The sequence below is a fragment of the Anopheles coluzzii genome, chromosome 2 (assembly GCF_943734685.1).
Source record: "Anopheles coluzzii chromosome 2, AcolN3, whole genome shotgun sequence".
Classification (NCBI taxonomy): Eukaryota; Metazoa; Arthropoda; class Insecta; order Diptera; family Culicidae; genus Anopheles; species Anopheles coluzzii.
The window spans coordinates 60340530-60354273 of NC_064670.1; the positions used below are offsets into that span (position 1 = coordinate 60340530).

The 13744-nt window shown below is 47.3% G+C and overlaps 1 protein-coding gene across 1 annotated transcript; it reads left to right on the forward strand.

Annotated features, from left to right (window-relative positions):
- The first annotated feature begins 7552 nt into the window (after positions 1-7552).
- Positions 7553-8536, forward strand: LOC120961177 (uncharacterized). Its single transcript, XM_040384866.2, has one exon. It carries the CDS (start codon positions 7553-7555, stop codon positions 8534-8536), a length of 984 nt encoding a protein of 327 aa, XP_040240800.2.
- Positions 8537-13744: the final 5208 nt, after the last annotated feature.

Below are 13744 nucleotides of genomic sequence, written 5' to 3' on the forward strand. Positions count from 1 at the left end.
ATTTATTGATTCCCTTATGCGTGGCACGTATCCTGCGTCCTGGAAACACGCGCGAATGGTTCCTGTCCATAAGAAAGGCAGTCGACTTCATGCTAGTAATTATCGTGGCATTGTTTCCCTATGCGCTTGTGCAAAGGTGTTTGAGCTCATTCTATACAACCCGCTACTCACAGCAGTTCAAAACTATATGAGCCCTAGTCAGCATGGATTTCTCCCAAGGAGATCTTCCACCACAAATCTTGCTGAATTTGTTGGTTTCTGCTTCGACAACATGGATCGTGGTACTCAAGTTGATGCAGTATATATCGACTTCAGGGCTGCGTTCGATAGTATCTTTCATGATATTCTACTCTCGAAGCTAAAAAAACTCGGTTTCCTCGACTGGTACATCACCTGGCTGCGTTCATATTTAACTGGTCATTCGTACTACATAAGCATAGGATCTCATCGTTCTCACTCCTTCACCAGCTCCTCCGGTGTGCCTCAAGGGAGTAATTTGGGACTGCTACTCTTCCTCATCTATATAAATGATCTATCTTTTGTTTTACCGCCAGGCCAACACCTAATGTACGCCGACGACGTAAAAATATTCGCTCCAGTTAGAAACGACAGTGACGCCAGTGATGTGTAACGACAGTGATGTGTACGCCTTCAAATGATCCTTGAGAATCTGGACAGCTGGTGCAGCAGAAACGCCCTCCAAGAGTGTGCCGATAAATGCCAATGTATATCATTCAGCAGAGCCCGTCACCCTATCACGTTTATATACACCATGCTCAACACGGCTTTGGCTCGCACGACATGTATCCGTGATCTGGGGGTGCTACTCGATCAGAAGATGTCATTTCGCCCTCACATTGATAGCATTGTTGCGAAGGGAAATGCGATACTTGGTCTAATTACGCGGACCTGTAGCGAGTTTACCGATCCCATGTGCGTCAAGTCGATCTTCTGTGACATCGTAAGGTCGTGCCTGAAGTACTGCTGTCCTATCTGGTGCCCGCTTGGCGTTGGTGACATCAATCTCCTCGAAGCCATTCAACGGAGACTCACCAGGTACGCGGTTCGACTCCTTCCATGGCAATCCCACCACGCTCGGCCCTCCTACCATCAGCGGTGTCTGCTTCTCGGACTTGAACCACTCTGCTCTTGACGTAAAAACACCCAATGCCTTTTCATATTCCGGCTCCTTAACGGAGAGATCGATTCCTCGGCATTACTAGGCAGCATCAAATTGTTCGCTCCCTGTCGGATTCTTAGATCCAATTTCCATCTCCGTGTACCGCGTACCCGCAACAACCATAGCCAGGGACACCCCATTATACGTATGTCCCTCGAGTTCAATGAAGTGTTAGATTTGTTCGATTTTAGTATGTATACATCTACGTTCAAGGAGAAATTGAGACTACGTCACATTTGATGTTAGCTTATAACTAGAGGTCTATTTATATGCTCCTTAATTTAATTATAAGGTTGCCGGTTAGACACGATAGTCTGTCGGTTGTGTATGAAATAAATAAATAAATAAATAAAAATTGGCCAAAAAATGTTTCCATACTGAGACGCTGCTTTTGGCTGCCTCCCCCATACTGAGCGAGCATTGTCTTTCTCATCGCCATGGTGAACTGCAGAGGTTTGTATGGTAAGCATTCTGGCTAGCGCCAAATTTTCTCATGAGACGATCTGGCGCGCTTCATCGATTGGATGAGATACCTTACCACATGATAGTGAGGTCGGATTTTGGATCGGCTGCCGATCTTGCTCATGTGAGTTGAACGGTCTGCCGTATGGTGAGGGCTCTGTGTGTGGCTGTGTGATGTGTGTGTGCATATGTGATGATTCGCGAGACGGCATAAAGTGTTTTGTTTGGAAGAAGGTTCGTGCTGAAATTTAAAATTAGTACGATTCCTTGTGCAATATACCGGTTTTGTGGCAATTACAGTGTTTATTTAGTTCATTTTACTGCAGTGCAAGTGTTTTGCAAGATATATCCGTGATAAGCCGAACGTATAAAGAAGGAAAAAAGCAGTAAGACATCAGGGTAACAGTAAAATGCAATAGCTGGTGAAACCAGATAAGTATAAGAAATTATCTTTTAAAACAGTGGAAGATGTTCGGAACAGGAATTGTTAAAAGATTAATAAGTTATGCTTTATCGTTCTAATGTTTCAGATTCTTCTACAGTGGATATTTGATGGCAAAAAGCGAGTGAAAAAAAAGCAACTATGGACGGACGGCATAAACCAACTCGATTAAACTACTATATATACCCGTCGTTACTGTTGTGCCAGCAATTATAAGGGAAATTATACTGTGAAGGTAAAAATACACCAAAATTCTTTTTATTGAAACTACTAAAAATAATATTACTAATGAAATTTGGTTCTTTATTTAGCGTATGCTGCACAAAATTGTCCCGGTCTGTCCACCATTTCCTCGCGCCCTTCTGATTCGATTGCTCATGATCAGACTGTGAAATTTTAAAATGGTAAGTACCTCCAAACTATACCTTTCCAGAACATGGTAAATTTTGACGTAATTTAATAAATTAAAAAAAATAATATGGTCATTTCAGCATACATAACGGAATGCAGCTTACTTTTTGACAACGATTTTTTACAAGTTTTATAAGACGTTCAAGTGCTATCGCTATAAGCTGAAATTTTATTATAATAGTGTTACGTCCGGTGTTGGGGTGATATAGGACGGAGGCCGATTAAAACTCCGGACACAACGTTTAAACTTTACAAACATATATTACAAAAAAACTGCTTAAAGCTAACACGCTAAAAAGAACTGTCCGCGGCACGTCTGTGTTCCCTCGCTGCTGAACCCCGAAGAAGGCACGATCGGCTTTCGCGCACGCCCAACCGGCATTATCGCGCGATTTTTATGTGTATCTATCATTTTTCTCATTCTAACATTCAGAAAAATTTTCGTTCTGCCTCGCTCTTCTGGGTGTTGGTCTGGTTTTGCTTGCAACTTGGCTGTGTCTCACCAACCAACCTCATGTTTCATATGGTTCTTCTCTTTCCATCGTTCGAGAGAAACTCTTGTGTCTCGCTTTTCTGGGACTTGTCCAATTTCGCTTGCTACACCAAGCGTTCACGCAAGCGATCTTCTCTCGTCCGCTCTTTGTACCATTGTACAGGTACTCCCCGATATACGCTATTAATGCGGACCGGAGGCAATAGCGTATCTCGAATGTTAGCAAATGTCGAGTTTTCAGTCAAATTATAGCTAATTTTCGTATAATTTTGCTTGACGTGGTAGGATTTACCACTAAATTAGTTATTTGATCTGATTTCAACTGAAGATTACAATTGCACACCTTTTGAAATGGTTTTTAATATTCGACCAAAAGGGAATTTATTTTGAATTTGATATTCGATGTGTCAAATTTGTACAATTTGCTCAAAGAACTTTCAAATTTAGACAAAAAGCGTACAGCTAAATCGCGTATATCGAGTGTGAGGTGTATATCGGGGAATACATGTATAGCCACCCGAGGAAGGCGCTGCTTCACGTTCACATGAAAATGTGGTAGTGTGAAATCAAGTTTGCAAGCGGTAGGCCGCATCGATACGTGCCCGTTTTTTTCTCTCGTGAAATCAGTACGGAAAAAATTATTTGGTAAGTACAGCTTTTAATAAAGAATAATATCAATCTGTATCAAACTGAATGGAATTAATAATTGGTGATATCAAATCAATTTCGTTTTCTATAGCAAATCGTAACACACGCACAAATGTAAGTGAGCAGGGACCACGATAGAAATAATCAATTGGTTGGTAAGTATTATGCTTCGCGTTTAATGGAACAGCGGTTTTCAAAATAGATAATATTTCCCTCTTGCACCAGCAGTGCCAAAAACAAAAGGACAGGAGAGGCAGGAACGATCCTCCAACGTGCTACCGCCTGGTAGAGGAGAAGCGGCAGGAAGGTAGGGACGATCATCCAGCGCGCTAGCGCAGCATGTGGGAGCAGCGAGAGGGAGGCAAGCAGGAAGAATTTTTAACGTGTGGACACAATTCGACGAAGACAACGCTGGATTATAGGAAGAACGAGGAGAGAAGGCAGGTACGTGTGTATCCCGCACCGGTTTTCGGCAGTGAGAATTGTGTGAGTATTGAAAAGTGTATGTGTGAGTAGAGGTAAAGAGGTAAAATAAAGAGCGAATGTGTGGAACGGAAAAATTAGAGAGAGTCTGTGTTTGTTTTGGGAGAGAGGAGAGAATGAAAGAAATTGAACAATAATGTAGCATACAGAAACTACATGTATGATACACGCTGTCGCACCGTTGCAGAAATGTGCTCTTTAGTGCTGCTAATGAGCACGATTTGAGAACGTTTTGAGCCCGTTTTTTCTCATACAAAATTGGAAATTGTCGCGCGATAATGTCGGTTGGGCGATCGCAGCCTCCCGATCGCTGATACCGAAACGTCTGACAGTTGTCGCACGGCCACGACAACCCAGAGTACCAATGTCGTGCGGCGCTGCTAGCGCCCGCAACAAATAGACATATGAGGAAAGGGTTAAAACAGTAGCTAGATAGGATAACATACAATACTAAAATCATATCCAGCATCGTGTTATCTATCAACCAAACACATCATTAATAGGCATGCTCATTATAGACACGCAGGACGACTACATTTGTCCCGTCGATTACAAGCCGATAGGATAATATAGAATACTAGAATATTTAGTCAAAGGAACTTGCAAGTGAGGTCAAAGCTACATGTTTAATTCAGAGAAGGTATTGTAACATAATGGTAGATTGAAAAAGTGTAAGGCCGCAAATACACGACGCGCGTTTTCGCGCCCGCGGAAACGCGTATAATAACAGCCATAGAAATGAATTGTCATTCGTACGTGCTACCACGGAAACGCGCATCGTGTATTTGCGGCCTTATATATATTAAACTACATCAAGCTATTTATTATACTAATATTTAGGGATAGTATAGCTGGATTGCAAGTTCAAGTATAGCACTTGTAGCGACCAGAGCGCCATCTGGTGCGCACACCTAGAACTACCGACAGAAAATGTTTAACGGGCTAGTTAGGCAGGGACTGCACGCAAAGCTAGAGCAGGACAAACAGTGGAAGCATGCTGCACCGCAGCTATAAAAACGGTGGCTTGCTCCATACACGCTCTCTCTCGTCCTAAACGTTTCAACACCGACACGCGCATATCTGTCCGGCTTACCCAACACACACTTCTTCTCCGGGAACTCTCGATCGAACAACAGTAGTTTTCGCGTCTCTCCCGAACTCACCGTTCCGCGGCTTAAAAGAAAAAGGAATAAATCGAACTCTACCAAAACGTAGTTCGCAAAGCGTGTTGCGTATCCTTCTTTACAAAATTAGGGACCACATTTGTGGCGCCCCTAAAACTGGTGAACCCGACGTGATCCGCAACCGACGCCGCGAATTCGTACGTGAGTGTGTGTGTGTGTACTACGCATCGCAAACTTTTGTTCCGTGTTGAACGTGTTTAAACGTGCCACCGGCATCGGAGATCGACGCAGAGAAGACAACGCGTGTGTGTGTGTGCCTACGACCGGGAGTGCTACCAGCGTTAGAGGTACTGGCAACGCGGCTGGCCTCCTCCCCCCTTTTCCTGTAAAGTGCGCAACGAGCGCCCTTTCATCATACACAGGACGTTGAGTGCGGGCCGACGAAAAAACGCAGCAACGCCGTGTTCCCAGTCTGCAAAAGCCGAAGTTTTGTATGGGATCGTCCTGTACTCATATGTACCCATTTACGTGCCCACTTGCAGTAGAAGTGGAAATGTGGTTTCACGCCCACATAGACACCTTCCACCCGAACGATCGCGTTCACACATACTATAACGCTCTGATTTCTTCTGCGCCTCACGCATACCAATGTGTTTGCTCCACCCCCTTTTCGGATTGCTTATAGAAATGATGAGGCACACATGTTTACTTTTGCTGTATGCACACATTCGCATGCGGTTTATTCCATACTTTTTCTCTCCCTTCCAACACGTGCTTTGGCATACTCACACTGTGTAGACGACAGAACGGTCACCCCCTTCCAAATTTACCGTTCTTCCTCCTCTCGATCTTTTTTCTTCTTACCGCGTACGGGGTACCATCAGAGCTGCGCGCCGGCTTTAGTTTTTCCTCCTCTCGTTCTTCCTTTCTTCTACCGCGCCCGCGGGCTGCGCGCGTTTCGACAGGTTCTTAGCGCAATCCAGTGCGTTGTTTTGTGGCTGAGTTGTGCTGAGCGGTGTCAATAAAAATAAACCAATAATTAATGTATATAATACGTATTACTTTGGATAGTTTTACGTATATGATGAGAGCAACACTTATCTTAATATTTTAAAACTGAAAAACAATTTCCTTCCGTCACCCACTTTGAAGATTGTTGATGATGGCAACAGGTAGGCGTTGATGAATGTCGCATGCACCTGTAACTTAGAAACCGATAAGCATTAGTTGAATTAGTACATTGCAGCAAATATGAGATCAAGAAACTTACCTCAACAAGTTAGCTAGGATAAATCATTCCACAATGGAAGAAAAAACAACACTGCGCAAAACGTAAACAAGGAAAGTAGGGGACACAAGAAATCGCACATCACTCCCGCACATCCTTCCACAACGAAAGTTCTGGACAGACTGAGGATGCCTAACACCCGGATGGTGCGATAGCAGAAAAAATCATGGTAGATCGAGAAAGATGGGTAGACACGGTGAAGCGCAATCCGCTGGTAGATGCATGTGTGTGTGACCAACGAAAGACTTCAGACCCCGCTCCTCGCATTTTTCATCCATCATTTTTCGTCACACGCACACATATCTACGCGTGGCGGTTTGCCATCCAAAATCTAGAGAGAGAAGACAGGATATCTCGCTTTGGCACACAGAAAAATCTCTGAACAACTTCGGCTCTGCTACTTGGGTTAGTGCGCCCGTAGCTACACGGAGCGTTCCTGCATTCGGCAAACAAAAGAATCACCCGCACACGCGCGCCGCCTCGAAGCGCGACAAGCGCACACACACCATCATCGGTGCAGCAGAAAATTCCATTCTTCTTTCGACGGCTGACGCAATCGACGCAATTCCAGGAAGCGGATCGACGACAATCTCCGCTGGTGGTCTCCTCGACGCCGATCACCGCCTCGCAAGCTGTTTCTACACCTCGTGCTACTGGGAATTTTTTCCGTTTGTGTGCGCTTCCATCTGCGGGTGCGATCAAGAAGGAAGACACCAACGTCGAGTTGCGCACGCTAATTATCCAGCCGTAGCAGTAGTGACACATCGCCGCCATCACGATTTTTTCGCTCGAAGGCGAACCCGCTTGGATCCAGCTGACAAGAAGAACGACGCCGCCATTTTCTGTGCACCATTTCATCGCAAGTGAGGAAACGCCATTTTCTCCACCCGAGAAGGAAGACGACGCATGCTGCTTCTGAAGCGTTTTCATACCGATCGACCGCAACGACGACACCCTGGTTACGTGAACAATTAAGGTAAGATCCACCCTTTTTATTCACTACTAACCCTGACGCGGAAAGATGCAGCGTAGCCCGCAACAAGGTGCAGCGCCGGTCGCCAGCCCTGCAGTTGCCATCAGCCCTGCGGTGGCCGTCAGTCCTGCGGTGGTCGCCAGCCCCGCCGCTGGACTCCCCACACCGAGTCCATACTTAATCGATATAACCCCTCTCGCTCGTGACGCCTCTACCGACCTTCCGGAGTTCCAAGTCGAGACCGTGAACGCCATGCGTCTCAAGCCGCCCGAATTGGATACTGCTGACATCCATACGTTCTTCTACGCCTTGGAGAACTGGTTCGACGCCTGGAATATTTCTCCGCACCATCATGTTAGACGTTTTAACATCCTGAAAACACAGATCCCTACGCGAATTCCTCCCGATTTGCGTCCCATTCTCGACAGCGTACCAAGTACCGACCGCTACGAATCCGCGAAGAAAGCCATCATACAGCATTTCGAAGAGTCTCAGCGAAGCCGCCTACACCGTTTGCTATCCGAAATGAGCCTCGGCGACCGTAAGCCTTCTCAACTGCTAGCCGAGATGCGGCGAACAGCAAACGGTGTAATGACCGACTCCATGTTGATCGATCTTTGGATCGGTCGGCTGCCGCCCTACGTTCAGTCCGCCGTAATCGCTTCCTCTCAGAACGCCGACGAGAAAGTTAAGGTGGCCGATTCAGTGGTCGACTCTTTCGCCTTGTACAATCGCACCGGTCCGTACCAAACCATCGCCGAGGTACGGAATGAGGAGGTCAACCGCCTTTCACGACAGGTAGCCGAGCTGAGTCAACGTTTAGAAACTCTAATGAACCAGAACCAAGCTCGTGAACGCTCACGGGCCCGGTCACGCTCTCGCAATCGCAACACGAACCAGGCTACTAATCTTAACACTAACGGCTATTGTTTCTACCACGACCGATACGGACAGCAAGCGCGTAACTGCCGCGCTCCGTGCTCGTTTAACAGCCGTCCTCAAAATAACGGTACTCCTACTACTTCTGCATGACGGAACGTGGGAGACGTCCAGCTTCTAGTCGATTCGATATCATCGGCCAGTCATCGCCTTATTATCAAAGACTATAAAACTAACCAACCCTTTCTTATCGACACCGGCGCCGATGTCTCCGTAATACCTCGACAGCACAGCTCCGTTCCTTGCAAACCATCGACCATGAAACTATTTGCCGCTAACAGTACGCCTATCCAAGTGTATGGAGAGTCACTCTACACGTTGGATCTTGGTCTTAGACGCGCCTTTCTGTGGAACTTCGTGATCGCAGACGTGGGTACCGCAATAATAGGAGCCGATTTCCTCCAGCATTTTCACCTTTTAGTGGACTTGCGCGACAAATGCCTCGTAGATGCCTTAAGCAACTTACGAACGCCGGGTGTTCCTGATCCACATCCTGGGGAGCCAACCGTAAAGGTGTGCGATTCGACCTCGCCAATCGCCACCTTGTTGAGGGAGTTCCCTGGGTTGACTGCACGGACCGCGCCCGGAACGCTCCTGCAATCCGACGTCACGCACCACATAGAGACTACTGGACAACCGACCTTCGCCCGTCCGCGTAGGTTGTCCCCCGAAAAATACGCTGCAGCTCGCGCCGAGTTCGAGTCTCTCCTACAGCTAGGAGTGTGCCGACCATCTAACAGCAGCTGGGCCAGTCCTCTGCACATGACGAAAAAAGCAGACGGGACGTGGCGACCCTGTGGCGATTACAGGGCCCTCAACGCGAAAACAATTCCCGACCGTTACCCACTACCCTTCTTGCAGGATTTTACTATGCATTTGCAGGGAAAAAGCATCTTTTCTAAGGTTGACCTGCACAAGGCATATCACCAAATCCCGATACATCCCGAAGATATACCGAAGACGGCGATCACAACCCCCTTCGGATTATTCGAGTTCACCACGATGCCCTTCGGCCTACGAAACGCTGCGCAGACTTTTCAGCGACTCATTCACGATGTCCTCCGAGGTCTCGACTTCGTGTTCCCATACATAGACGATATGATTGTCGCCTCGTCGTCAGAGGAAGAACACCACGAACACCTGCGCCAGCTATTTCAGCGTCTCGAACAACACCACCTTAAAAGCAGAGCGAAAGGAAAATGTGATATGCGGAGCAAAGTAAATACACGTGCGTTCGGTTCAGTTAACAAAAGCAAAGAGAAATATATTCTGTCAGATTGACATATTGGTGTATGGTGTCATTTGTTGTGCAGGGTTCTTCGGTGTACAACTACGTCGTTCTATGTTTGTCCATTAACACACCTGGCCATCAATCCGGCCAAATGCGAATTCAACCGAAGTGAAATTGCCTTTCTTGGCCTCTTGGTCAACGCAGAAGGAATACGTCCTCTCCCAGAACGGGTACGAGCGATCAGCGAGTTGAGTAAACCAGCGACGATAATGGAGCTGAAGAAATTCCTCGCGATGATCAATTATTATCGACGCTTCTTGCCACATGCCCTGACGACACAAAGCATCCTACTTGAGATGACACCGGGGAACAAGAAGAAGGACAAGACACCGCTAAAGTGGACGCCCGAATCTAGCGAAGCATTCGACCGATGTAAAGAGCAGCTACAACAAGCCGCGTTTTTAGCTCACCCTGCCTTAAACGCAGAGTTGTCACTCTGGACAGACGCTTCCGACTTCGCCGCTGGAGCCGTTCTCCACCAACGTAACGACAGCCAACTCCAGCCCTTAGGATTTTTCTCCAAAAAGTTTGAGAAGGCACAGCTCAACTACTCAACATACGACCACGAGTTGACCGCTATTTATCTGGCTGTACGACACTTTCGGTATCAGTTAGAGGGTCGTGAATTCTGCATCTACACGGACCACAAACCTTTAACTTTCGCTTTTCGCCAGACTCTTGACAGCTCCTCGCCGCATCGAGCCAGACAACTCGACTTCATTGGGCAATTCTCCACCGACATTCGCCACGTATTGGGAGAAGAAAACATCACCGCCGACCTACTCTCACGGATCGAAATTGTAAACGCATCACCTGCAATCGATTTTGAACGTCTCGCCGAAGAGCAAACAAACGACCCTGAGCTCGCCGATATACTCAGCGGTAAAACACCAACCGACCTTTTCCTTCAAAAAACGCCGATACCAGGAAGCACCCAATCGCTATACGCCGACTGCCCTGGTGGTATAATTCGACCGTACATCACAAGATCATTCTGGAATCAGCTTCTACACGCCGTACACGACCTTAGCCATCCTGGAGCGAGAGCCACTGCCAAATTAATGACAGAGCGATTTGTTTGGCTGGATATCAAAAGGGACGCTCAGGAATTCGCCAGAAACTGCTTGACATGCCAACGCGCTAAGATAGGCAGACACACGAAAAGCCCGCTCGTACCGTACCCGGCAACGCAAGACAGGTTCAGCCATATAAACATCGATATCATCGGGCCATTTCCAATTAGCAACGGCAACCGATACTGCCTCACGATCATAGACCGATATACCCGCTGGCCGGAAGCTATACCGATTCCAGACATCACCGCGACTACGGTTGTATCAGCACTGCTGTACCATTGGATTGCACGATTCGGAGTTCCGTCTCACGTGACAACCGATCAGGGACGACAATTCGAGTCCGCCCTGTTCAAGGAGTTGACGCGAGCTCTTGGAACAAAACACATTCAAACGACCGCGTATCACCCGCAGGCAAACGGGTTGATCGAGAGATGGCATCGCACTCTCAATGCTGCAATTTGCTGTAAAGATACATCGAAGTGGAGCGAGCATCTCCCACTCATAATGCTTGGATTACGCACTACATTCAAGAACGATATTAATGCGTCTCCTGCAGAACTCGTGTACGGAACGACCCTCACCATTCCCGCCGAATTCCTCATCGAAAAACCGCAACCGGCCATGGTGAACCAGTCCGACTTTGCCAAGACACTCCGGGAAGCGATGAGCAAAATTCGACCTTCTAACACCGCCTGGCACACCAACCGAACATCGTTTGTGCACTCCGACTTGAACAAATGCTCGCATGTGTTTGTGCGCAATGACACCGTCCGTCCCGCGTTAACCACACCTTATCACGGCCCATACCAAGTACTTACTCGAAATTCAAAGTCTTTTCAGATCCTACTAAACGAACACCCCTCGCTTGTGTCCGTCGACCGCATAAAGCCAGCATGTACAACCGAAGGAATAATCTCGTCAGCCCCACAACAACCGTCACCCGACCAACTGCTGACGAGCCAAGGATACGCTACTCCGGTGGCCCAACCACCGTCGACGCAATAAACGACGATGAGCCAGCGACTCACAACTCCGATGCCCCGACCGTCGTCGCACGACCAGCCGCCATCGTACAACCAGTCGTCGCTACCAGATCAGCAGCCAGCGGCCACACAGTCGCCTTCGACCACACTGCTGCCGTCAACAAACCAACTGCCGATGTCCCGGAACCGCGCCACACGAACATCACCCACGCCGTTGCTACAACCAGCCAGAGCAACCACCAGCTTCGCCCCACCACCGCCTATCTTACGCAAGGATCAAAACGTATCGACCGGTGTTACCAGATCTCAACGAAGAGTAGTAATTCCTCTGCGATACCGATAACACCGATCTAGGAGGGGAATCCTGTAGCGACCAGAGCGCCATCTGGTGCGCACACCTAGAACTACCGACAGAAAATGTTTAACGGGCTAGTTAGGCAGGGACTGCACGCAAAGCTAGAGCAGGACAAACAGTGGTAGCATGCTGCACCGCAGCTATAAAAACGGTGGCTTGCTCCATACACGCTCTCTCTCGTCCTAAACGTTTCAACTCCGACACGTGCATATCCGTCCGGCTTACCCAACACACACTTCTTCTCCGGGAACTCTCGAACGAACAACAGTAGTTTTCGCGTCTCTCCCGAACTCACTGTTCCGCGGCTTAAAAGAAAAAGGAATAAATCGAACTCTACCAAAACGTAGTTCGCAAAGCGTGTTGCGTATCCTTCTTTACAAAATTAGGGACCACATTTGTGGCGCCCCTAAACACTCAACACGAAGACTGAAGCCGATAGCTAACAGGTTCGCTGATAAGTCCCCGGTCTAACAAAGAAAAACACATTTTTTTGTCAAAATTCGTTTTTAGTATTCAATATAGTTCCCTCCAAGAGCGATACAACGATTATAACGACCTTCCAATTTTTTGATACCATTTTGGTAGTACTCCTTCGGTTTTGCCTCAAAATAGGCCTCAGTTTCGGCGGCCACCTCTTCATTGCAGCCAAATTTTTTCCCTACGAGCATCCTTTTGAGATCTGAGAACAAGAAAAAGTCGCTGGGGGCCAGATCTGGAGAATACGGTGGGTGGGGAAGCAATTCGAAGCCCAATTAATGAATTTTTGCCATCGTTCTCAATGACTTGTGGCACGGTGCGTTGTCTTGGTGGAACAACACAATAACAAAAGTTGCTTGACAAAAGTGTTGGTTGAAGTGAACTGTCATTGTAGATTAGTTGGGTCGAACTGTCATTTGACAGATGTTGGGTATTGTCCAACCCGAAAGCATGAACTATTGTATACACTTGTAAATAAACTCTCACTCTATTATCTGTACTCGAACCATCCAGACGTGTGTCCAATAGGTTATGGGCCCAGACCCAACTCAGTAAAACAAAATGGCTACTAGTTCTGCAAATAATTTACCGTCGATTCAATGGCTTGTTGGTCGTGAAAATTGGCCAACGTGGAAGTTTGCTGTAGAAACTTTCCTTGAGCTGGAGGACCTGTGGCAGGCGGTAAAACCGGAAGATGAGACGAAAGTGAACAAGCAGAAGTGCCGGAAAGCGAGAGCAAAAATTATTTTGCTGTTGGACCCGATCAATTACGTCCATGTTAAAAATGCGGAAACAGCGCGGGACGTGTGGAAGAAGCTGGAAGCAGCGTTCGAGGATACGGGACTAACGCGTCGTGTAGGACTTCTAAGGAAACTCATCAACACAACGTTAGCATCGTGTGCGTCTATGGAAAGTTTCGTGAACGTCATAGTGGGTACAGCACACCAGTTGCGTGGTATTGGTTTCGACATCAGTGAAGAGTGGATCGGCACGTTACTTCTCGCCGGGTTACCTGATGAGTACAAGCCGATGATCATGGCGCTAGAAAATTCTGGAACGGCGATAACTGGCGATATCATAAAAGCTATGTTGCTGCAGGAATACAAATCGAGTGCGTCA